At 43.9% G+C, this 23940-nt stretch overlaps 4 protein-coding genes and 1 long non-coding RNA gene across 21 annotated transcripts in view; 2 read left to right on the forward strand and 3 right to left on the reverse strand.

Annotated features, from left to right (window-relative positions):
* The window catches only part of LOC107267329 (trehalase), a 23983-nt gene extending 18165 nt beyond the window's left edge, over positions 1–5818 (reverse strand). For 3 of the 7 annotated variants that reach the window (XM_015738879.2, XM_025084714.1, XM_015738880.2), the window contains exons 1-2: positions 5434–5818; positions 3834–4139 (exon numbers count right to left, since the gene is read on the reverse strand). In XM_015738879.2, the coding sequence (XP_015594365.1) occupies positions 3834–4135 (302 nt within the window). In that variant the 5' untranslated portion in view covers positions 4136–4139; positions 5434–5818. Of the gene's footprint in view, positions 1–2234; positions 2765–3833; positions 4140–5433 lie in introns of those variants that run through there. The other 4 variants (XM_015738882.2, XM_025084716.1, XM_015738881.2 and 1 more) reach the window with 4 other exon arrangements.
* An 86-nt stretch (positions 5819–5904) lies between these two features.
* Positions 5905–6774, forward strand: LOC107267344. Its single transcript, XR_001537591.2, has 2 exons — positions 5905–6043; positions 6270–6774. It is a non-coding gene; the product is annotated as an uncharacterized LOC107267344 (long non-coding RNA).
* On the reverse strand, positions 6237–12474 carry LOC107267325 (histone lysine demethylase PHF8). 8 transcript variants are annotated; one of them, XM_015738867.1, is made up of 13 exons: positions 11804–11901; positions 11181–11266; positions 10813–11091; positions 10586–10727; positions 10061–10510; positions 9777–9978; positions 9073–9628; positions 8670–8871; positions 8526–8588; positions 8016–8245; positions 7742–7944; positions 7255–7534; positions 6788–7097 (listed from the first exon to the last, which is right to left on the reverse strand). In XM_015738867.1, the coding sequence occupies exons 1-13, from the start codon at positions 11899–11901 to the stop codon at positions 7018–7020; spliced, it is 2871 nt and encodes a 956-aa protein (XP_015594353.1). In that variant the 3' UTR covers positions 6788–7017. The 8 variants fall into 8 exon arrangements, 7 of the variants coding, with proteins under 7 accessions (XP_015594353.1, XP_015594347.1, XP_024940469.1 ...); XR_003059584.1 differs by having other exon boundaries at positions 6237–7097; positions 7255–7499; positions 8670–9628; XM_015738861.2 differs by having other exon boundaries at positions 8670–9628; positions 11804–12474.
* Positions 12475–12970: 496 nt separating this feature from the next.
* Positions 12971–16617, forward strand: LOC107267327 (polynucleotide 5'-hydroxyl-kinase NOL9). Of its 4 annotated transcripts, none has more exons than XM_025084706.1 (7): positions 12971–13548; positions 13750–13948; positions 14036–15394; positions 15482–15693; positions 15759–15815; positions 15918–16108; positions 16244–16617. In XM_025084706.1, the coding sequence occupies exons 1-7, from the start codon at positions 13454–13456 to the stop codon at positions 16513–16515; spliced, it is 2385 nt and encodes a 794-aa protein (XP_024940474.1). In that variant the 5' UTR covers positions 12971–13453; the 3' UTR covers positions 16516–16617. The 4 variants fall into 4 exon arrangements, with proteins under 4 accessions (XP_024940474.1, XP_015594356.1, XP_024940473.1 ...); XM_015738870.2 differs by having other exon boundaries at positions 12971–13231; positions 13304–13548; positions 13750–15394; XM_025084705.1 differs by having other exon boundaries at positions 12971–13212; positions 13304–13548; positions 13750–15394.
* Positions 16618–16638: 21 nt separating this feature from the next.
* Positions 16639–23940, reverse strand: part of LOC107267323 (DNA (cytosine-5)-methyltransferase 3B) — a 21083-nt gene continuing 13781 nt past the window's right edge. Inside the window, exons 4-20 of the mRNA XM_015738858.2 lie at positions 20654–21599; positions 20467–20555; positions 20260–20379; positions 20095–20182; positions 19833–19988; positions 19569–19736; positions 19393–19484; positions 19216–19326; positions 18868–19114; positions 18623–18753; positions 18486–18533; positions 18277–18341; positions 17934–18202; positions 17522–17758; positions 17261–17402; positions 16980–17188; positions 16639–16893 (exon numbers count right to left, since the gene is read on the reverse strand). Coding sequence (XP_015594344.1) covers positions 16670–16893; positions 16980–17188; positions 17261–17402; positions 17522–17758; positions 17934–18202; positions 18277–18341; positions 18486–18533; positions 18623–18753; positions 18868–19114; positions 19216–19326; positions 19393–19484; positions 19569–19736; positions 19833–19988; positions 20095–20182; positions 20260–20379; positions 20467–20555; positions 20654–21599 — 3342 coding nt within the window. The 3' untranslated portion in view covers positions 16639–16669. The remainder of the gene's footprint in view (positions 16894–16979; positions 17189–17260; positions 17403–17521; positions 17759–17933; positions 18203–18276; positions 18342–18485; positions 18534–18622; positions 18754–18867; positions 19115–19215; positions 19327–19392; positions 19485–19568; positions 19737–19832; positions 19989–20094; positions 20183–20259; positions 20380–20466; positions 20556–20653; positions 21600–23940) is intronic.

Consider the following 23940-nt stretch of genomic DNA (forward strand, 5'->3'; position numbering starts at 1 on the left):
CCCCCCCTCCTTCCACAGTCGTCCCAAGAGCCAACGGAGTCCTCCAAAATATCCGCATGTATTTCGCAGACTCGACACTCTGCTAAGTGGCATCGGTCCAAGGTGGTCCAAGGATAATCAGCAGTGCGTAACAAGAGATAGTCTAATCAGATCCCAATGCCCCCCCCGCCCCTCCTCCTCCTCCTCCTTCCTCTCGCACAACTTGACAAGGAAATCTCGAACACTGGGTTATGGGTCAGTGGCAAAAGTAAAAGTGCGAGTAAACCATTTTGAGGCGACCTCATTGAACACCTTAGGCTGTACCTACATACACATACGTCACGATAAAGATCAACATTTAAATTCTCGAACGTTCTTCGCTGCACATTTGACATATTTACTTCCGCTCGGCACACGCCATGCATTGCTTTTTAATCTTCGCTCCAGGGAGGTTAAGGAAATTAAATAACCTCCATCTACGAAACCGAATTGGAAAGGCCATTGCGACGAATGGAATAGCTCGAAAGTGGCCTTACCTTGCTCGCCTCTTAAAATTGGTTTAAATGAATTTGTCGACTAGGTGATCAAATAATAATTACGCAATAAATTTTTTAGTTTATCAAAAACTCACGTAGATAGAAAATTCGACGCGAGTGCTGAACGTAATATTGACGTGAAGTCTATAAGGACGCACATGGGTAATTGAGGGTTAAAAGAAAATTCCGAAAGGCGACAAAAAGCAATTCTGATTGGACAGATCGGCGCTAGCTGCCAGTTGAGAACCTGTTCCAGACGAGCCTCTCGTTGCACAACCGGTCGAACCAATCGGGCAGCGAGTCGACGTCACCGCCTACCAATTCAGCCAATAAAGACTCGATCGTTCGCCAGTACGGCCAGTACGATAAGCACATCCTCTCTCTCTCTCTCTCTCTCTCTCTCTCTCTCTCTCTCTCTCTCGCAGGAGGAATTTTCAACGCTTCAAATCCCGCAAATGAAAAAACCACACCTTTGAGGAGTACGCACTGTACCCCCCGTGCTCTTCGATGGTCAACTTGTCACCCAGTGCCAAATGCATGCCATCCTTATTTCTTTTCCTGTCGTCTTCATCTTATCTAAAAGCGTAAACGCTGTGGTCGTGGGGATCTGGACGCGGATCAGGACGAGGACGACGAGAGGCAGTAACGAACGATCGTTCTATACAAGAATGAGTCGCTGACGCTCATTGAGAGCAGCAATCCTGTCGGTTGACTTGAAGTTAAACTGATTCTGATTCTGAGACTGGAAGAAAAAGGTAAATGGCTTGCTTTTGACGGCACGTCATCCAATTATAGCCGGGGCTGTCGGCCATGTAACTTCGATATTCCGTCTTGCTTGGCTCCGTTTCAATTGTGATAATTTCGCACAGCCACAGCTGGATCTGCCCAAAAGAATCTAGTTCTTCTACTGTAGAAAGCGTTGTTATTAGTTTTCACTATTTCGAGTCGCTTCGGATTAATGGAACGTCGAGTGGCGATGGAATTCGAGGAGGCCGAGGACAGACGGGGGAACGAAAAGAACCGACAGCTCAGCAAATTGTCAAGGCTAATTTCGGCTCTGAGTTTCCTTATCGAGCAACTAGTGCACCATGCTTAAAAATCGACATATCGACGAGAATTCTATTCGCTTGTTACATTTTTTTCAAATCTAGGCTGTTGAAAAATATTCGAAATTGCTCTCCGTTATGGTAGGCTTTGTTAATTTTTTATCCCCCCCGCCCCCGTCACTTCCAATATCCTCAATCACTGTGAAACTAATAAAAACTATTTAAAAAAATATTATTCTAATGGTAAGAGTTGTAGTATTAATAACAGTTATTCTGTTGTCGTCGTCGTCGTCGAGCTTTCTTACGTAAATAGCGTTCATGTTACATAAGCCAATGAAAAAGGTAAAACTTTACATCGCGGACGAGTCTCGATCAATCGTTGCTTTTAAAATATTGTGAATCGTCCTGCCCCCCCACCCCCCATCCAAGACCTCTCGTCACGCTCAGCGTTATGGACGATGGATAAACTAATCAAGAGACTGACAAAGTGACGCACGTGTCGAGTGTTTCTGCAAGAATGGGAATCTCTGCATGATTTCTCACGAGACGAATAAAGTTAATAAAATATCAATATATATGGGTCGTGCATGAAGTATGAGCATGACGCGATATTTTTTGCGAGAGAGAGAGAGAGAAATTATTTCTCAGTGGCAATCAGGAACTGTGTACCAACCTTTTTTTCCTTCTCCTTTCTTTGCGCTTTTACTATATTCTCCAGTAATTATCCGGAGTCGAATTAATTCACTATATAATTATTTCGTAATTCACTATTTCACTATTTCACTCTATTCACTGTATTCACTGTATTCACCGTTTGAAAACTAGAACTCTCACATAGGTGCACGATCATACCTTTACTAATGTGGCGTGTCATCTATGAAATTACGAAGCAGATATCACGAACTATCTATTGCGTTCGGACGGCAGTCGAGCAGAAGACAGGCGCTGGCGTACGTTCGCCATTCTACATACGTGACCAGTGCCAAGTACGATGCTGCTGGGCTCTGATGATAATGCTTGCGCCTCTGTCTTCTTGGTCTCCGCGATCGTCCGATGGGTGGCTCGCACCGCTCGCACCGCTCGCACCGATCGCACCGCTCGCACCAATTCTCCCCGCGGCGCTAATGTCCTCAGGTTGGCAGTGTTCGTGGTGCTGGCGTGTTGGTAGTGCCCGATGCCGATTGGGATGACGACCACGACGGTGGCGTCGGTGACCGCCGAGAAAGACGACTGGTGGGGAGAAAAAAGTCGAGAAATAGTTTGAAGAAAGACACCGCTTGTTTCGGTCGCGGTTTCTGGTGCTCCCGTGTGGCCTACCGCTCGCTTACCGAGTGTATCACGAACCGTCTTTTTTTGCAAAATTTTTAGCGTCTTTCGCTTCCCAACGACGCTTGTGCTTTACTTAGTGGATCGGAATCCAATGATCTGGCATCAACTGGTTTCCACGCCAAGTGTGCACAAGGTTCAAAGATTTCTCAAACGTCAACTGCAATACTTGATAGAATGCCGTAATAGTATTAGTTTACCTCCACAGGCATATAGACGCCCTTTCCTCTGTTATCACAAATTTTTCTGGAAAATAGATGACGGACACCGAACGATGAACTTCTCAATACGTAAACTCATTGTCAGTAAAACTTGGCTCAAATTATTTTTCGTTCCATCATCTAGTACTTGACCGTCTGTTATCTGCAAGGATCCAATGCGCAATATGCCCAAATGATTAGATAGCTCGGTATACCTATCCAAGATCAGTAGAGCAGCGCATTCAAAAAACAGCTGCTCATTTTATCGAGCCGTAGACTCGATAGCCTCTTTGTGTCATTCGGAATCGGTTCATTCTTCACTAGAAATCACTCGAACATGTAGGAGGACAGAAGAATGTGCAGAAATACGTGTCCACGCATTCTTCGACTAAAAATACGTTATAAAAATGTTACTTTAGAGATAGAGCATCGTTCAGAAGTAACAGCGTGACCATAATGGCTTTCATCGAATAACTGCAATATAGAATATATGCTTATTATATTAAAAGTTTAATTGAACAGCCAAAAGTTACGGAGATTACGACGTCAATATTTCTTTTTATTTTATATATCGCACGTTAATTTCGAATCGATGATTATGGACATTGGATATTCGGTATGAATGATCGCCATCTGGAAAAGGAACCATCATTGTTTTGGTTTAGGAAATGCACATGCAGAGATGGGAGAATAGACATAGTGAAAGTAGCTGGCGAAAACTGAAGAGAACTGTGACGTCAACTCACCGAGTTCCAAGGAGACGAAAACGTTTGAGTTTCTCTGCGATTGCCCCACGGAGACGATATTTTTGCTGATTGGTGATCCTTGGAACTGCGGCAGTGACGGCGCTGTCAGCGGTGGCGGAAGTGGCGGAGATGACGGATGTGGCGGATGCGGCGAATGTGGCTGCGGTGGTAATATTAAAAGTGTTGAGGGCGGCGATGCCTGTAGCAGGACTAGTGTTCGCGTTGATGGCGACGGTGGAGTTGGCGCTACGCTGCCCGGTGCAAGGCAGGCAACGTCGAGCCCCTTGCCAAATAATCAGCATCACTCTGGCGTCAAAGTAATTTGACAAATCAATTCTAGTGTTTTCAAATGTTAGCCACACCTGTTTCTGCTTGTGGAACGTTAGCAACCACCCACACATTGAGACACTATTACAATTTCAAAGTGAATTTTTCCTCTATCAATATCCAGTTGCGGTTCGATAATGGAATGCGCCTTTTAAATCGTCTTCATCTTAGGCCTAATAACAAACTCTTGATATCTACATTAGACACCCCGAGCCCTCAGAGAAAATGTAGGATTTGAGGGATTTTTTATAGAACTTTTTTTTTTAAATACGCTGCATTTTTATGCTCTATTTAGTTGAGTTTTTTGTCCATTTGTAAAACAGTCGCATTCAATGTTTTTTGGATTTTCTTATATATCTAACAGCTTCAAAGATATTTCCGAAGCACTGTTAGAAAACTGACAATGAGAAATATCTCGTTTAGCGACAATACGCTTTGCAAATGTTTAGACTATTTCGTAGTTCGCGGATGTAGAAAAGGGAATTTTTTATTTAGTACAGAAGACGTAATAACAAACATAGAACAATAATACGAATATTCTAGAGTTAAAAGGTCAAGGATAGGTTAGAGGCGCATCATACTCATGAGATGCTCTTTCTTTCTCTTGCAGCGAGTACAGAAACTCTTAAGTTTTACATGCAGGGAAAAATGATTGCTAGAACAATAGTGGTTGGATAACGAAAAATTCTAGTAACAACGGTAACAATTCGAAAGGGTAGTGGTTGTCATTAGAAATTCATTTTTCTACAAATAATAACCATTGCGCCGGTAATTGCAATTATACGTATCCATATAGTACTTCATTGCTTGCCGTGATAAGTTGATAATAAAAAAATTGGGGAAGAAGGCGCATTTTTACCAACGATATTATGAGAACAAATATAAGAAAAAAAAGAAAATTTTCAAGATTCTTAGGTATATAGGTTTCTTACGTCTCGAAAGAAATCTTCTGAAGACATTATTTCAGGCAAAGAACATGTAATTTGGAGGAGTCTGTTAAAACGAGACAGCTTAATACCTGTGAGTTGTACGTCTTATATAGTTACCAATACAGTTTGCGACGAGACAGATGTGAATGGATCGTCATGTCGGTGTCGCGGAGCCAAGAACGACCTAACCTAACCTAATCTCAAAATCATGGCAATGTCCAGAATGACGTACCACGAGGTTCAGTATATTCGAACTCGTTGCAATTCTTCTTTTGCGTAGGATCGTTACAAGGGATCACGACATTCTCACGAGTTCTTATTGATTCACGTTATGAGCCACCTACCTTGAACACGTTAATTGCAGCAGTTCCTTCGATGTCTCTCCCTTTCTGCTCTAACGAGAATGTGAAACTTGCACGAACGAGCCTAAATGACACTGACACCACTCGGCCTTCTTCAGCGGATCGTTTCCGATTCCTTAAAAAACCGTGATAAGGTCGGCGCAGACGAGACGAGCACAATCTTAATGACAGCTGACAATGAAAGCTACGAGATGATGACGACTTCCTCCCTAGTGGTTAACCTTAGTCCACACCGACTGCACCGTGCTGAACTATTTACTGAAATTTGACGTACTTCACTATTCGGGCGCACTGCACCGCACTAAGTAACACTACACCGCACCACGGTCTTGATTGTGCTCGAACCCATCCATCCTATGAATCCTGCGAATGACTTACGGAGTCACGACCGTCACGACTCACGTTACGCATCGACGTTATTTTCTACGCGCGCGCTCCTCACGGCTCCCAAACGGTATATTCTGTGGTACAGTCTGTTCACAAACGCACTGCTATAAATTGCTTCCCTACTTTAGTTATTCCAGAATGTTCGCGTTAAAAAATATCTCTGCGACAAAAAAAACCTGCGCTACTACATTCTCAGTAAGAATTTGTACGTACATACTATCATGTAGGATTTAAACGAAACTAACCAATCGCGCTTGTTTATTCGTTTTAAATGTTGCTCATGAATGGTTAACCCTCGTTGAAGTTCGATTACGCACGACGAAAACACAGTAACACACACGACACTCAAATGTGTATGCGTCATTGATATACGCATAGCATATAGTGTTCAAACAGAATTAATCAATTATATGCTGGTTTATTCTTTTCAGATCTTGCACGGTTTAGACAATTAGGTACACTGTTTTTCATATATTGGCGTCAAAAGTAATAAATGACATACGTTGGAGGAACATGTATTCTGAGACAGTGCTTCCGAGTCTACCAATGAAAGGGCTCTCAAAATAAATATATAGGGAAGAAAACGCTTGTAATCATTCGTGAAGGACATCCGTAAAAATCGTAAATGATTCCCGCTATGATTTTATGTACGTATGTATATAAATACGTGCGCATGGTTATGGGGAATCTTGTTGAGTAAGTTAGATTATGAATGAAAAGAAAATCGTTTCACAAATTGTACGAAAACAAGACTTGAGACTTGGGCCGATTACATTCGCGACGACGTCAGATGAGCTCATGGAATTTTGCGCAGTCATTTGATAGACTTTGGAACATTTACGCGAAGCCACCCGAATTTACAAGCGCATAAAAATACAACACGTAATATCGATAACATTGTTGCAAAATAAAATATATACCCTAAACATCTGATAATGCATCCTGTGTTCGTATTTATTTTCATTGCCTCCACCTTCTTTTCTTTTATTTTCGCTCACAATATTACTTTGCTTTTCACCAGCTTGTTTTTCATCGTTTATAAAAGATTCATCTTTTATATATTTACACAACAATATACACCTATTACATAGCTTCTTTTTTTATACACAAATGAGAGTGGGATGATTTTTTGATCCGACAAAGTTAAAGCTAGTTTCTTAGTTGAATTAAAGCGTTCTATTAATGCATCATTTTATGAAGCTTCAAGATTTTTCCCAAGCGTTGTTTTGCCGTTTTCATACCCTTTTTTGGTTTCCGCTCTGGAATAATGACACGTTTTTAATAAATCATTTACAAACAGCACAGCTGTGCTATGCACGCAGATTGAAACATTACTTACGTTTCAATAAATAGATATGACAATAATAATAACAAGGAAAGAAGAAAATTAAAAAACGAAGGAGGCAGATGGCTTACCAACTGGGACGGGTGCTGCGAGTTTTGCCTTGACGTCTTTCAGTCTGTTAGGACTCGTTAATATCGAGCCGTATCCACCAATGTCTATACCGACACCGTCCGTGGGAAGATTAGCGCCAACGTCAAGTTCAAGACCAAGGCCGAGACCCATGTTCATTATGCCGTCAGACGTTGCTTTCATCTTGATATTGCCCCCGTCTGCGGGGATCGGAGGAGCCTCTGATCTCATTACCGAACCCTTTTGTCTTCGCTTATTGTATGTCCGTTTTGTCGATGTTTGCTGCCAGATGAATGGCCACGAGAAAGAAATACGGAAAGACACATATGTACATTATTTTTCAAAGAAGGCGAAATTACAAACCAGGAATTCTCCCATCCCCTTCGACTAAGATCACTAAGTTTAACACTTCATGAGCAAAAGAAAAGTCAATAGAAAAGGTACGGGGATGCAGAGTTCTCATGGGCGTGTGCTCTCGTGCATAAATACCGGCTGTTTTGCTCGTTTCGCCGCTGCAGCCTCAAGACCCTTCTCCACGGACGTCTTTTTCACTCCTTCTCGCGCCGGTCGATTAGTCTTAGGCAAGAGAGGACCGACCCTGGCTCGGGGATTCCAGGCCTCGTCGATTCGTCTCTTTCCGCGAGGTTTGAAAATATATTCTTCGTCGTCCGACGCATCCAATGCTGGATATACTATGCAGCACGTGCAACAATAAATAACTCCGTTGTCAAATGATGCCTATCGCAAGTAAAGACCTTCTTACTGAAATCATCATCCTGATGAACCTTATCGATGTTCTCAATAAGGTGGTCGTCGTCGTCGTCGTCGTTGTTGTCCTGGAGCTTCTTGTCCTCCTTTTCGAATTTTTTTAACTTGACGGGACTGGCTGACGTCGTCGAATAGCACTGCTCGCTGAACGACAGCATCCCAGCGATGGCTTCCCGAGTCGATGGAGAAGCCCTGCCAGAACTGGCCGTTTTCAATTTATAAATACTAAGACACCAAAAAATCAAAAATGACAACAAAACGCATTTGTCTCCTTGTACTTTCTGCTTTTCCACTTATTATTCGTTATTTTTCACGGGACAGTTGGTACGAGTGGTGTTACTTGACATCCAGGCAGATATGATAGCGTCGAACGGAAGAAGTAACAGTGAGAATGAATGAAACAAGGTCAGACTAATGCAAGTTGAGTGAGACGACCAGGAACGAAAGAAAGCACACAATGATCGATGTCTCGAATACTTGGATATAAATTTCCTAAATGGCTTACCCCGTTGGCGGTGGGACTGGTTGACCAAATTGTGACATCGTTGACAATATCGCAGACGAGCGACTGAAACAGTAGTTAATCGGCTGACAATCAAATTAATAATAGCTACCGTGAGTACAATATTCAATTGAAACGAATACGTACGTAGTGGCATCGAGTCTTTGATTGGCAACAGTCGCCGAAGATAACGTGTACGCGGAAGCTTTAAGTAATTCCTCGATACCGTTTTTTGGTATCTCGCTCTGAACATCGGCGTCGTCGGTTGAACCCGCAGCAGGTTGGTAATTGCGTCTACACCTTTTCTGGCTGCTGGACCTTGAGGATTTTTTGCGCTTCGGCGCTTCGTCTATGGTAAAAACCCCATAATCACTCTCGTTACTGCCGTCGTGAAAGTCATACACGGAGCTTTGTTTCCACGTTAATTCTCTTAGCGTTTCGACCGAGTGATCCATTGTGAATGTTCCATAATTATTTATATTGTCGTGAGTGCTTCTTACGACTTCATTGTCGCCGAGCTTAAATCGAATGACGGTGGGACTTTGCTTACCCGGTTTAGATGCTCGTTTGTTTTGTTGCGAAAAACCGACACATTTAACCTTTCTGCCATTACCGCCGCTAGTACCGCCGCCGACGCCGCCAGCACTATTACTGCTGTTACTGCTACTGCTGTTACTGTTGTTACTACTGGAGATATTATTGTTTATCGAATTGCTGGTAGCGCTGGTGACTGCCGCAGAGGCACTAGTTTCGTCTGGTGGTAAATTCGTACTGGCATAGGAATAGCCCGCATATTTGGGTAATGTTAATTTCAACGGCGGTCTTGTATCCGGCAAAAGTTCGGTTGACATGGAGGCTTCTTGCATTTTATTCGTTTCTTTCAATGTTGCTTTAAATGGATTTGCGGCCATGCGATCGGCTACGTCGTAATCAATGAAATCCTTATTTAACGGTTTTTTCTTCTTTCGCTTACTTTCGCGTTCTGGTTTCGGAGGATTCAGTGATATCAGGTACCGTTCCGCGTGACGAATTTCTTTACTCAGATCCTTCAGCAACTTTGGACTGTTAATTGTCTCTGGAATTTGGCTACGACTAACCATATTGTACTGAAAAATAAAAAATAAAATAATAATATACACGTGTATTATAATAAGCCCTCGTCTTTCACGATTTGTCGGATCCCCATCTCTTTCATAAATGCACGTAGTGTTTCCCCTTGTTTCTAAAAACTTTTCGACAACTAGTGACACTCACGTCTTTATCAGTATTCCACTGCTTAAGGATTCCCAGTAGAGCTTTAACTCCTTGTAGAAAATATGCTGGACACTTTTTCTCATCATTATTCAACTCCTTAAGGTCTTTGAGTAGTTTCTTTCCTGCGAACCAATTTATGGTCTCAAACCCTGGGTATTGAAATTTTGTAGGAGTCTTCATTTTTCTCTCCAGCTCGTAAACTCTGCAAATAAACGGGCATGTACCTATCTACTGACTCTACAAAGTTTCTTTGTTGCTGTGTAAAACCACAAATGAGGACTTACTGTATTTGCATAGGAATGTTGAGACTGTGAACAAAATTACCGCCAAAGACCAAGGAGTCCGTTGGCGTTAAAACTGCGTGAATCCATCCGGTTGGTATCATCATTGTTTGCCCCTGCTTAATAACACATCTGTAACATGCGTCAGCCTGATCTCCGAAAAAAGTTTCGCTCTGAGTCGAACTACACATCCAATGTTGGTACAATTGTAAATTCGCTGTCGATGGCTTAACTAGGTAAAAAACTTTCTCTCCCCGCAAAACGTGATACCAGACGGATGTGCCACCAAAGTCAATGTGAAAATCAGTGAAACTATCTTTGACTCCCATCAGGCAGTATTTTTGCACCTCTGGCCGTTTCAATTCACTGTCTTCGGGCCAATCGCGCGGCCAAACAGAATTTGCCCAGTCAAGCTTGCGTGCAATGTACGGCGCTTCGACCATCGAGGAGAGACTGCAACGATTATTCAGTATTTCAGATATCCTGCTTATGCGTAATGAATCACACAAAACAATTAATTGAACATACCTGGTGTTTGAAAATTCAAGGCTTATCACATTGAAAACCCTCGTTCGACAAGGATCATTGTAGTATTCGACGAAATCTCTCAGTTTCATTCGTACATTACTTTGCCTTGTTACGTCAATAACATCCATTTCCCGATCTCCGCCTAAAATATCCACATGAAAATTATCACAATAAATTCCTCGAGACTAAGATGCCTTAAACACTACTTGATTCAGTCCTCATCTCACCAATGTAACTCTCTACATCGTAAACACTAAAATTTGGCGGTGGCACAGTCATGTCAAGTCCATCTTTGCCATCGATAACAATCGGAGCTTCAAATCCATTGCTCTGTAGATATTGTAACGTCAGTTGTTGGCCTCTCACATGTCTAACCACTTCATCTGCTTTAGGAAAGTGACGTGATTTTAGTTCTTTTATAAATAGAGGAGTACCAGTTTGTACAGGCTTGGAGTCTGCGTTTCCCTCCAAGTAATCATGTCGATGCCAGTTCATTCGTATTTTCACTAGGAGAATAATACAAATAATGTAGAGGTTACACACATGTATCAGATATAGTCAAATAATTATTGTAGTTGAATAGAAAACAACTCACAGAGGGAAGGTCCACATGTTGTCTCACAACGTGGACAGTGATACTTGTCCAAATCCATTGACATGTAATCTTTGACAGCCACACACCTTTGAAAAACAGAATAGAAATGAATGATGGCGTTAACATAACTCCTTGGTTACCCGAAGACGCACATAGGCCGCTACAATCGACTTTCTCGAAAAAGGTTATGTTATGTTATGCTATTATTCTCTATGTATTACCACAATTGTCATAAAACTCTGTCCAATTATTCGTAACGCGTTACTCGAGAAAAACGTGGCTGGAGTGCAAGTCAGCGAGAGAGCCAAACTACGAGAACGTATTATTGCCAAAGTAATCGAGAAGCCTTGTCGCTGATGAAGCGTTGGTTGACGCTGACAGTGGCAAGAAGCGGCAAGCAACACCAAACTGTAGCAAGCACAAACAAACTTTTCTCTGTTTCTAGATTCTTTGCTTTCTCATCACAATCCTTACAATGCTTTCTTTTTTCCGTTGGCTTCGTCATGAAATATATTCGATCAAATAACGTTAATATCTATTTGCAATTGACTCTTTCGGACATCACACTCCAGCGTCGTCTTTTCTTTCGTCCTGGTTCTGCTTTGTATCATCGCTACACTTACCCACCATGATACCACTCTTTGCAAATATCACACTGAATCATAAATTGGTCGGAGTCGAAAGAATTCCCGCACAAACAATACGTTGCTGGTAACTCCATTTTCTAGCAGTGGCGACGAGGGCTCGCATTGGCGTATGCACGAAGGCGTGGAGCGTCTCTGAGCGTCAGGGAGCGTCCTGGGTTCGACACTCGACGTTTTACTGAGTTTAATTGCTTTCAACTCGTAAATACATTCAACGAGTCGAATTAAAGACAACCGTATGTCTAATTCGGCTTAACTGGTTAACACGCCTTGGCCACTTTTGTAACTGTCCAAGAAAGTTCACGAGAATCCAAGAAAACTGGCCGCTGCTTGCCGACGACCGTCGCTTTCGGTCTCGCTCTCTCTCCCTTTCTTTCCTTCTCTCTTTCTTCGCCGCCATCCATTCCCCTGCCCTTACTCGCGCTAAATTCCCATTGTTTTTTGATTCTCAGTTTGCCTTACTCACTTTCAATTAAATTACGTCGATGTTACTATCAGTCATTACAATACTTTGCTTCGATCTATAATCGACTGTCCAATACCTGCGAACTTTATAAAACGTAGCTGTCATATAAACGACGTTCGTCAGACACCACGACGACACACTGCAATGCCGACGCTGCTGCCGACGCTGAGCGCTCTTGATGCTGATGGCCTAGTTTACACTGGCTTTACACCGAGCGATTGATACGCGTAGTAAAGCATTCGTATCGAGTAGCTCTTTTCAACTATTTCATGTGATTTCATGCGAATGTAGGTGCTTTAATACGCGCGTATCAAGGCGTACGGTGCAATCTACGCCACTTTTACATCATACAATAATTAAAGAGGGTCAACCAACCTCCATTAGTTTATTCCATTCAACTTTTGCTTGTGATTGGTTCTTCCTCTTAAACTCTGCGCGCTGGCGATTTTGCCATAAATTCTGACTCTTTAAAATATTCGTTTCCCAATATTGGCTTAACTTATACCCAGCAACTAAATTGGAATGAGATCGCAGTGTATACTTCTGCTTTTTAATCCTCGTTGTCTTTTATGTGATTTATGCCCTCGTTAGGTATTCAAATGCCAGGACGCCGCATAAACGCAGTCTAACTATTATATATGTATGTATATGCGTACGTTTCAAAATTCGCTGAATTCACTGGCGGTATTACGAGTATTGTTGAGTCTCAGTTGCGTGCAGGTAAATAGGGATACGATATCATCTTGTTCTTTCCAGATCTTCGGCTACATCCCCCTTCGAGGGGCAATCGACGATACTCATAGTACTGACAGTGGATTTTGAAACGTATTCCCTTTTTTAAATTTAAAAATATTTATGGTGTGCATTATAAGTACATATGTATATCCGTCGAGTATGTTCGATTGAATTTTGGTAACCTTCGGTGAGCTTTGTGAATTTCGGTCAGTTTCTGAAAATTACGGATGTTTTCGTTATACCACTGTCTGTTGATTGGTGCTTCTTTCGCTCGTTAGAATTATCCTATGGAACCATCAGAACTAATTGGAACCAATTGGAACCATCCAATAATATATGCAAATAAGATATCGTATATTATTGTTTGAACGGTTGGACCGTTCTGTATTCTTCTGCCTTACACGTGTTTTGTAGCGGTGTTTCGAAGTATGAAGTGCCAAATTAACAATTCGGGGTACAGGAGGGAACAAACCGTCAAGCTTATGTCAAAAAATCGTTGTAAGAAAAATAAGAAACGTCCTAAGTAAGTCATTTCCTTGTTTGATTTTTAAGTTAGGTTAGATTAAGGTTACCCTTTCTTTAAATGTACGCGACAGTAGCAAAACACGTAATTGTATCTGCTTTGCTGCGTGTATGCATGTGTATAGTTTTTGATAACTCTCGTACTACTGTGAGAAATGTATGAATGTCTTTATGCAAAAAGTATTTGACTTTTCTTTCTCAGAAAACTACTGTGCACCAAAAGAGGAGAATATAATGAATTCGATGAGTTGCCTGGCGAAACGAATGTTGAAACACAATTTTTAATTCAGCCAGAACAGAATGATCATTACAAATTTCGTAATTCAAAACGTAATGACATGCGTTCGGAAAGATCTTGGAAGACTAGAAACGCTCGAATAGAACGTCAAACTAATAGGGCTGTGAGTAGTTCAAAGCTTCGAACAACCAGTTATGCGCCATCAAGAAGAATAACTAATCTTGGAATTCCAATAATTGTTGAAGCACAGTCAACACATTGTGTGTCATTATCAGAACAGAATATATCATTAACAACAGAGGATTCAAGGACCAAAAAAGGGGATGATAATATTTCATGCAACTTAGTGAAGTCTAATAAAAATTTATCGGTATCCATAGAGGAACAAGGTAATGTAATATGGACTAATAATTGCAGAAATGAGTTACAAACTCATTGTAATATTTGGCAAGATAATCAAAACGACACGAGTTACAATAATTACAATGAGGTTAATCATAAAGGGAATAAGAAGCTGGAAAAAGTCATTGCTCAGTTAAAAGAAGGGCCTTCGTTAGAGCATAGTATTTTGAGTAAAAAGGTTCGCTTTTATATTGCTAAAGAAAAAGTACTTGTCGCTATAGAACGTGGATGTATGCTTAAGTTTATTGGAAAACTCAAGATTCAGACTATTCATGGAGCAATAGATATATGTGGCTTAACTCTTTGCAAAACATCAATACCAATTGAGGTGTATTCACCAAGGGGACATAATTTTGTTGGTATAGAAGTTGTTTACCAACAGTCAGAAAGCACTGTGGCTAGTATTTGCAAATTACTTAAGACAGAAGGCATCGATCATACTGTCATAAGCTCATTAGAAAGGGATATCAATGAAAATCAATGGGAAGGATCGTTAGTTTTGATGGAAAACTTGGAAAATAAACTTACAAGGTTCTTAAGTTCATCGTGTCCATTCAAACTATTTCCAACTGTAGAAGATCCTCAAAAAAATTATTCGTTGAGTAATCAAAAAAAAGCAGAGGTAGTACTGCAGGCTTCTTTCCACTTGCATGAAGAAAATGGATTAAGATGGGAGAACGACATAGCCATTAAATTGACAAATCGCTTACAATCTGGATACAGAACTTGCGGCTTGGTAGTTGGTGGGAAAGGCGTCGGAAAGTCAACAACGGTACGCTATCTAGTGAACAAGTTGCTTCCGGAAAGAAGGGCGGTTGTTTTATTGGATTTGGATCCTGGCCAGGCTGAATGTACACCTGCAGGATGCATCTCTTTGAACGTGCTAGAGGAGGCTTTGATTGGGCCGAATTTCAGTCATTTGCGTACACCATTCTATCAGCTGTATGTCGGTGAGGTGAACGTTGTTCGTTGTGTTTCGCGTTATCTCGAAGCTGTGGAAAAGCTCCTTTATCAATTGAACAAGTGTCCGGAGCTTTCTCGTCTTCCAATTCTCGTGAACACAATGGGATTTTGTAAGGGATTGGGCTGGGACATAATTGTTCGCATCATCAGATTAGTTCGACCGAGTGACGTCGTGCAAATCATTTCAACAAGATCGAAAAGGAATTTCGACTCTCTACTGTACGCCGATGTTATCGGGCGCAAGGTACAGACACGGTTGATAATATTTCTTTATTTCATGCAGATTGAATTACAAGCGTCAGCGAACGTGCAGATTGTACCTGTCTTTCAGAATCATTCGTGGATCGATGGAAAACTTGAAGATGAAGAGCCTCACCAGGAGCCCCTTCGATACGAACTGCATATGGTGGAGTCTCGAGCAGAGTTGCGAGAAGGAAGCGTCATTGGGGAGTCGTGGGAAATGGAACCGCATCAACAGCGAGATGTCGCGATGCTGGCATATTTGGCGCAAATTTTGCAGACGCCACAGGAAAAGTCTCTCAAGTAATCTTTCAATTTCATTCCCTCTTAGTGAATGCATTCAGACTTGCAATTGGACTTTCTTGCAGATTTTATGAGAAGCATTCATTGAAAAGCATTTCGATCAACGGCACGCCACCATACACGTCAGTATCTTATAGTATTGGCTGCATTACAAATACTGATAAAATATTTACTTGTGCAACGGATTGAGAAGCTAACGAATTAATGATTGTTATTTGTTATAGGGTACCCTTTTCCTCAGTGAGCATTTCGTTGACGCGGCTTGTCGTGCCACCGTCGCATATTTTAGCCGCAATGAATGGTAATATCGTCGCTTTGTGCGGCGTTGACGTAGACAAGGAACTTCCAGGCCGGAGTGATTCGGGTTACCCCAATGCGTTAATAAGAGCGCCTCTAGCAACCTGTTATGGATTTGGTTAGTGAGACTATTTCATTTTTAAGATTGTGAAGTCTTGTTTTTATTGTTATTCAAATTTTTTTGTTTATTCTCACTTCGATAACCGTTCATCGATTTTGGACTATCATTGTTTATTTTACTCATTAACGGCAGGTATAGTACGTGGAATTGACATGGGCCGAGAAGAGATTTACCTGAACTCTCCTCTTTCTGCACATCTCCTGCAATTTGTCAATTGCCTTGTGGGCTCTAGCACAATTCCCATGGCGATGATTCCATTCGAGCACTGTATCAGGACACCGTACATCGCGGGAGGACGAGACGAGTTGCCAACGAGTCGTGAGCCACGCAGAGGATTATTTCGTATAAGTCAGAAGAGTAGATCCTCCTTAAGATTTGCCGAAAACACGAAGAAAGATAGGTGATAGGTGAGATGTAGAGAGAATCGTGTGTGATGTGAAAAATGTTTAGGATTGAGGAGAACTTCTGGATCACGAGTAAAGAATCCGGATTCGCAAGGAAAAAAACAAGACTTTTATTTTCTCTGCGTGTGCCCTTTTGTACGTGATTGTGCATGAATTATGGTTCGATTTCCGTGATTTCGAAGAAGTAGCGTAGGGGACGTAAAATGGCGGTAAGGGTTTGTACGCTCCAAGATTTGCCAATTAATTTCTGCCGTTTTGTTACCGATAAATTCTTCACGTCTGTGAAATGTCGTGGAAAACCAAATATCTCCTCGAGCTCAGTTATCCATATTGAATCCTCCCTGTTGTTCATGAGCACCGGCTTGCAAAGCGCTTTACCTGCGCAATCGAGATGCAAATGGCAAATGGCAAATGGCAAAATGTGAAATATCATAGATAATGTTTGAATCATGAGGAGGATATACCTTGCTTCAGAGAATTCACTCTCGTCGTGACGGTTTGAATTTTTTTAACGAGGGCCTGTCGATTGCAGTTTGGCGTCAGTACGTCCTGGAGGTCTTGCGTATCGAGTGAGTGCTGCGAGACGATCGGCAGATTACTCCAGTAGAGCCTCGGTCTGTGCTGAGCGGAGAAGTCTGCCGAATCTACGAAATCGGGCTCTCGGCCGAGATGCCTATAGAGAACGAATGCATTGCGATTTAAGAATCGAGTCTAAAAAAGAGACAGGAGAGAGTTGCTGACTTACGCGTTAATTTCCAGTCTGTATTTGCTCGGCATTGACGCGACATTTTCAAAGAGCCAGAAGCATTGACGATCTCCGTTCGTCTCGTTTAGTAGTTTCAAAACGCGGCAGTATTCAAAGAAGAGTATACCAGTCCCTTTGGGATCTGCAAGAGCCAATCGTAAGTAGGTCAGTTTTTCTTCCTCTTCCACGCACGACAGTAATACAATATACACGGTTACGCATGTAGAGTATAGATGTATTTCCTTTACTGTGACAGTTTACCGTGCAGTCCTAATCGATAAGGATTGGCGAGACTCAGGTCGTTACAAGGCGATCCCCCGATTAGTAAATCGATAGGTCCGATGTCATTGATTGTTTCTCTCGTAATGTTCCTAACGTCACCAAGACGAATGATTCTGTCTCCGAAATGGGCAACACTGACAGCCTCGGCATCAGGATCAATCTCACTTGCGTAATAACACTCTACCTTGATGCCCAGCTTCCTAAGTACAAGTAGTCCTGAAATGTAAAGTCGTTCAATGTATACCATATAGTGCGTATACCAGCGGGGTCAATGAGACGTGACTGGAGACTACAGGCGCATAGCAATAAGAGAGACGACGTTGGGATCGATGAAAATGATGATGTTCAGTCATATCGGAAATAGAGAAAATCGATGGCTCGTGCGACGTACCGGTACTTAAACCATCGAAGAGCGACAGGACACGCATCTTTCTGCGGGTTGTGTCGACGGAGGGAGGAAGATCCCAGTACAGAAATTCATTATTTCTATGAAATAATCGGAGGATTCTCTCCTTCCAGTCGCAGCGGAACTTTAGGAATCCATCCGAGGCGAGTCTCGCATCATCCTTACAGAAGAAGCAGAGCCAGGGGTCTTCCAGGAGAATCGCTCTGTAGGTGTACGGGCTTATCAAATATTTCAAGCACGCGGTGCAGTAAACCCTGGAGACACAAGAGCGCAATGGTATAGACAAATGATTTAACTAGCTGCTTAAAGACAGAATCGAACCTCTTACCTGGGACAGTCGTGCGCATCGCACATGACAACTGTGTCGGTACCCGCGCATAGCGTGCAAAAATACTGAAAAAGAAAATATAGAATGTTATAACTGCCGATTGAGAATTGGTCGTTCACTTCGTTCGGGCAGAACTTGAAAAGTTAATGGGGGAGCCATTCGAGAAGAAGAGGAGTTGTGCGAGGACGATGACAAAGAGACAGACTTACACACTTTCCATCATCCCCGTAGGCAAACATGGATGGCTTATAAAGCTCCTGTAAAAATCATAAGATAATATGATTCCAATTAGATCGTCAGTGTTGGCGTGTTTCTCGTTATTACAATAAGACGATGGGAATCGTACCATACATTCGTCGCATACAGATCCTTCGAAAAAGGGATGTTCCTGGCAATTGCCATCTCGAAGGATTTCTAAGCACACGAGACAGGACCGTTTAAGTAGTTCCGCAGCGTCCACTTCTTCACTGGCTAGACCTAGGAGGGATAACGATTTAGCCACAGGGAAAATCGGAACAAGCGAGAATTTCGGAACAATAAGAAAAGATTACTACTGCCAATACAGTGAACAGAATGCGTTCTAGCGATTACCTGTCCTTTCGATGGCGCTCTCGCGCAACGCGGCGACCTTTCGATCTCCCTTAAACTCTTGCAGTTTCTTGAGAATTCGCTCCGTATATTTTAGCTGATTGTCGTTCAGTCCCGTAATTCCGGGCAAATCGTCAGCAGCCTCGATCACCCTCCGACATTTCGAATGGGAATTTGTTCGAGAGAACCATCCCAGTACATCGGTCAACTTCCAGTGGTCAGTCTTGTAACCAAGTCGCGAGCAGTAGTCCTTAATAACGCGAAGAACAAATAATCCGGATTGAAGGAGCTCAGCGCACGACGTAGTCGAGTGGCCGAGTGGCCGAGTGGCAGAGTGGCAGAGTGCCTTACCTTTGACGCATCGAGAACGCCGGCTACATAGGAGACTCTCTTGGCCTGCACCGTGTACTCGCGGACTTTTTCGAAGCCCAAGTCGAATGCCATAAAATCTCGATGATTCACCTGTAACGTGTACCAGTGAAAAAATAATAATTGAACCATTGGTCAGCATCTAGAGCTTCTCCTCACCTGAGACAATTTGTAGTCGCCGTACCAGATGATCCACTGGCAGCCGAAATTAGGTTCATCCATACCAGCATCCCGATGATCTACTATCATTGCTGTAAGTGAAAGGTGTCAACGTCCTTAGTGTTTGATCATTAACGAGCGATGCGTTGTCCTTAGAGTTTTCTATTTCCGGATACCTGGCCACCATGCATGCCCGGGTATCTTTGCCCAAGCTATGACGCCGGGCTTTTGATCCGCCAGAGCAAGATGTTCCTCCGGGAGACGAACGCTCGCAGTCGTTGCCGTCGAAGAGACTTTGCCACTGGCGGAGGTGCTCTTCTGCGGTTGATTCTCCTTCGGCGAGGCTACGTATAGAGGTCAGCAGAGCAGCAAGCTTTGAGAATCAAGAGGAATCGGGAAAACTTGGCAAAAGTTTCCGAGGCGGCGGAGGCAGAATTTACCAGTTGAAATGATTTGCTTCTGTTGCTGCTCCTCCTTCATCTTCTTCTTCTCCACGTCGAGAAGATAAGCCTCGTTGGCTCTGATGTTTTCCTTGCGCAAATTTTCCAGATCTTCCTCTACATCGCAGGGATACGGATAGAAGCTCATTCCGTTTACTGCAAACGTTCGTTACGTCCGATGAAAAGTTTTAGAGAATTTTCGAGCAGTTGAAATCATCGCACGCTGCCGCTGGTCGATGGCTGCGACGTTACTGCTACTTACGTTCGCTCGCTTTCAGCGGTACCACTTCTCTTTCTGCCCAGCTGCAGTAAGGTCTTGTCAAGAGGATCTTCAGTTTTTCGGCAAGTAGCTAAGGACGGCGCAAGGAGATTAGCTGTGAATGAACGAAGAGAGGGAGAAGAATTCATATCAATCAATTGGAGAAACCTTCAGCGTGGCCACCGATGCGATCGTTCTGGCCTTTGTAGCTGCCTTGTTGCGCAGGTGATCTATCAGTCGAGACTTGAGGTTCTGCGAGAACGGTTCCACCTGAGACTTCGCCCTGAGCTGCGACAGAGACAAGAGACAAGAGTTTTGCTTATCAACGATGGAGCGTAAGTAGGACAGAGTGGGAGAGCATGGGACACGTGTTACCTGGGAAATTCGCGACTCGCCGATCCAGTAGACCCAAAGCTTCTCGGGCGTGGCAACCATACCCACGTGCTCAGCGTCGACGATCAGAGCTGCGGGTGCAGATAGACACATTCGAAGGGTCCTTGGACGGAGCTTAGTGCATGCATCGGGAAAGCTTCCAGCTGTTTCTAGAATAGTCGCGACTTACCTGGCCACCATCCCATGCAGTAGCCCCAGACCAGTCTACCGACCTCGGACGAAGCCCCCGAGACCAACCGGCACGGCTTCTCGATTCGTAGGGCATTTCTCATTTGACCTCTCGTTAATGGCCTCCCGTCGTATTTTTCATTTCCAATTGTCCTTTCACGATTATCTATTTCCATCCGAGTCGGCGCTGAGCCACTACTCCACGTCTCTGCCCGTGCCACGCTTGATGACCGTCTTGGACCACGTGCTCCTGGCTGACCATTATCTTTGAGAACTCTCTTCGAAATCTTCCCGCCGCCTTCCGGCTTCTCCGCAGATGCGGCTTCTCCCTTATGTCCATCGCCAATCGATTCTCCCGTTTCTCCTGCCTGCCTATTCTCTTTCTCGGCGCCGGATCGTTCAACGAATCGCCCATTGGATTCTTCGGCAGTCTTCTGGCTCGCGCTACGCGTCTTTTTCGAACGGCAGGCCGTCTTGACGTTCTTCTGCGTCGGATCTCTGTCTCCTCCATTGGGGATCACTTGCGAACCTCCAGTCTCCGTCGGTCTACTTCCTCTCGTCCGTTTACCTTCGTTATCGACCTTCCCTAATTCGGCAATTATCTCGGATCGCGCCAAGACCTTCGGTTCCTCCTGAGGCCTTTCTTTGGCAATGTAGTAGTCCGGTTTGCCCAGTAGTCCCCACTCTTCATCTTGGACTTTGATCGAGTAATTCGGAGTTTCGATAAAAGCAGTGCTTGCGTTGTTATTATTATCGGGAAAGTCGTGCGTCCAGCTGCTGAAGGAGCTTCCGGCTCTCCTGGGGCTGCTGATCTTGCTGCTGCTCTCGTCGACCAAGGGAAACGTGCGCCGGTGGCTGTCGTCCTTGATCAGACCTAATTCGATTGCACACACCGTCGACCATACGGAGCTTCCAGGCCAGGATTTTCGAGAATTCGATCTGTCGATCTGCAAACGACCAGTGCGCATTCTTTAGGGCATAGCGAATACATTATTTCCATCTGACGGGGGACGTGTCATTCGCTCTTCTGACATCGATAACATTCCCACCTCTCGCTCTCTGCACCACTCGACGCGTCAGCTGTCTTTGCTACGTACACTTATGCACCAAAACTTTTCACGTTAGCCAATCCATTTTCTGTCTCCTTGAAAGCTACATGAGGCTCAGGAAGAGGCGCCGATGGGTATCTGCCATTAAACTATTTACTTCCGTGTCTTGTGCTATCGATGATGCAATCGTTGCATAAATCTTCCGATTTTTAGTGGGAAAAGAGAATTTACGTGACTCGAGCGTATCTCGCTGTGTATCGCCCCTAGGCCCACAGACTCCCGAGGACTGCGATCACTCGAGAGGAAGGATACCCGAGATAGGGAATCGAGTCGGCAGTTGCGCATTCGCCGGAGACAACTTTCAGAATCAATTGAAACTTCTTGAGAGACAAGATGAATCTTCCGTGGTAAAACGGTGGGAGGATGGAGAGGGAAGGAAGACACAGGTTCGTCGGTAAGAGAAAACTTTTCAATTTATCATAAGTATATCTTTTCAAGGCCAACGTATTGGCCAAACCTTATTTTGCTCGAGCAGAATCCTCGAAGAATTTTATGCTCGAACGGAAACAATTCGAAATTTTGAAGTCGCCACCAAGAAAAGATGGTAGCCTTTTTTCCCTTTCCCGTGATCCAGCGCCGCGCAAGCGATGCGAGCCGATAGACTTGGATTTGGCCAATACGACCGATCGAGCTCATTCGGTCCCTGGCTAATTCATTGTCATCGCAGAAATACGATCGATTCGATATGCACGCTCAGCGTGAAACGTGGGAAGCTCCGGCAAACTCTGCGGGAGTAACGAATGGAAGTGCCCGAGCGAGTGACGGAGCCCGAACGGCTCGGTGCTGTCCGCGCAACCCTAGGTCTTTTACTTGCACTCTATTGATTTTTCAAAAAGTTCCCGTGGACCGTCCGTACAAGAAGAGTCGGTCGCGAAGGCTCGACGCTCAGGGACTCAGGAGCCAAGAGGACGAGGGGGTGCACCATTGATGAAATACGTAGGAAATGATGCTGTGCCTGCTGGTTCGGCGGTGGCGACGGAAGCGTCGTGTGTCGTCGCGAGACGACGTTCTCGTCATTCGACGTCCGACATCCGTCGTTTGTGGTCTGTAGCGGCCGTCGGCGCCTGATGACGCATGCGTGCCAGGCCACGTGCACGCGCGCACCAGAAAGCTGCAAATCCTCGGAAAATGACAGGCCGTCGCACCTTAAGGATCCGTCTTACGAAATAAAGGGTTTCGGACGACTAAAAGGGAAAAATTAAGACGATCCATCGAGGTTGCTCGAGCATCAGGGAGAAAGAGATCGAAACTGTCAGGTTCATGACTAGAGAGCACAGAAAATCCTCTATAAATTCTATGCGGGTCTGTAAACGATTTTTGTTTTCAAGTTTATAAGTTTCTTTTTCCCCCCCATTTCTACTCAATATTTTGAGGAGAACAATCAGTTCTTTTCTAGTAGATTAGTCCGGTGACGATTTACACGACTGAAGCTCGAGATAAGAGTCTTGGAAAATTTCTTTGACGTGATAGTAGCAGAGGTGTAGCCTGCGGTGGATACTGAAGAATTAAAAAAAAAAAGATCGCAAAATAAGCATCAAACGTTTTCAGTGTCGTATGCCTCGCATTAATTGCGGAATAAGAAGGAAAGGTTAATCGCACAGTCACATGGTCGATTGGACTTTTGCAGCCGCCGCTTGAGAATCCGGCAGAATCAAAGTTAATAGAGTATTCGGTCTCTTTTACGAACAGCAGTATTGTCTCCTGTTGCCTGATGTTCTTTTTCGATTAACGGAAACATCATTTGGCGCGTCTCCACAATAATATTATAGTGCCAAGTGAATGTATGTACATAAGTTACGTCCTTCGATTGTTAAGCAGTGCACCTCAGCTACGTACACGCATGCAACACGCCGGCAGATGAATGGGCGGAAAAGGAAAAAGCTAAAGAAAGAAATGCTCAAAATTCCGTGTGCTAATGGGGGCATGCGTATTAATGAAATGCACAGACAAGGAAGGAAGAGATTCCGAGCACGCAGAGGAGAGAGAGAGAGAGAGAGAGAGAGAGAGAGAGGACGGGTGGATGGATCCTGTAGGTAGAAGGAAGAACGCAGGCATGTGCGGGAAGAAGGGCTGGGTCGGGGCCGCCGAGGAGGAGGAGGAGGAGGAGGAGGAGGAGGAGGAGGTGGTCGCGACGCGGGCGGTGCGAGAGCGCGCGCGCCCGCGCACGCGGACCTGCCAG

This window comes from Cephus cinctus, unplaced genomic scaffold (assembly GCF_000341935.2).
Source record: "Cephus cinctus unplaced genomic scaffold, Ccin1 Ccin1_scaffold0401, whole genome shotgun sequence".
NCBI classification, from domain to species: domain Eukaryota; kingdom Metazoa; phylum Arthropoda; class Insecta; order Hymenoptera; family Cephidae; genus Cephus; species Cephus cinctus.

Coding starts and splice junctions, on each gene's coding strand:
- LOC107267327 (XM_015738871.2), top strand. CDS start 13,454: ATGAAGTGCCAAATTAACAATTCGGGGTACAGGAGGGAACAAACCGTC. Junction 15,694..15,758: donor CCACAGGAAAAGTCTCTCAA/GTAATCTTTCAA, acceptor ACTTTCTTGCAG/ATTTTATGAGAAGCATTCAT. Junction 15,816..15,917: donor AACGGCACGCCACCATACAC/GTCAGTATCTTA, acceptor TATTTGTTATAG/GGTACCCTTTTCCTCAGTGA.
- LOC107267325 (XM_015738861.2), bottom strand. CDS start 11,901: ATGGAGTTACCAGCAACGTATTGTTTGTGCGGGAATTCTTTCGACTCC. Junction 11,092..11,180: donor AACATGTGGACCTTCCCTCT/GTGAGTTGTTTT, acceptor TTATTCTCCTAG/TGAAAATACGAATGAACTGG. Junction 9,629..9,776: donor AGTGGAATACTGATAAAGAC/GTGAGTGTCACT, acceptor TTTATTTTTCAG/TACAATATGGTTAGTCGTAG.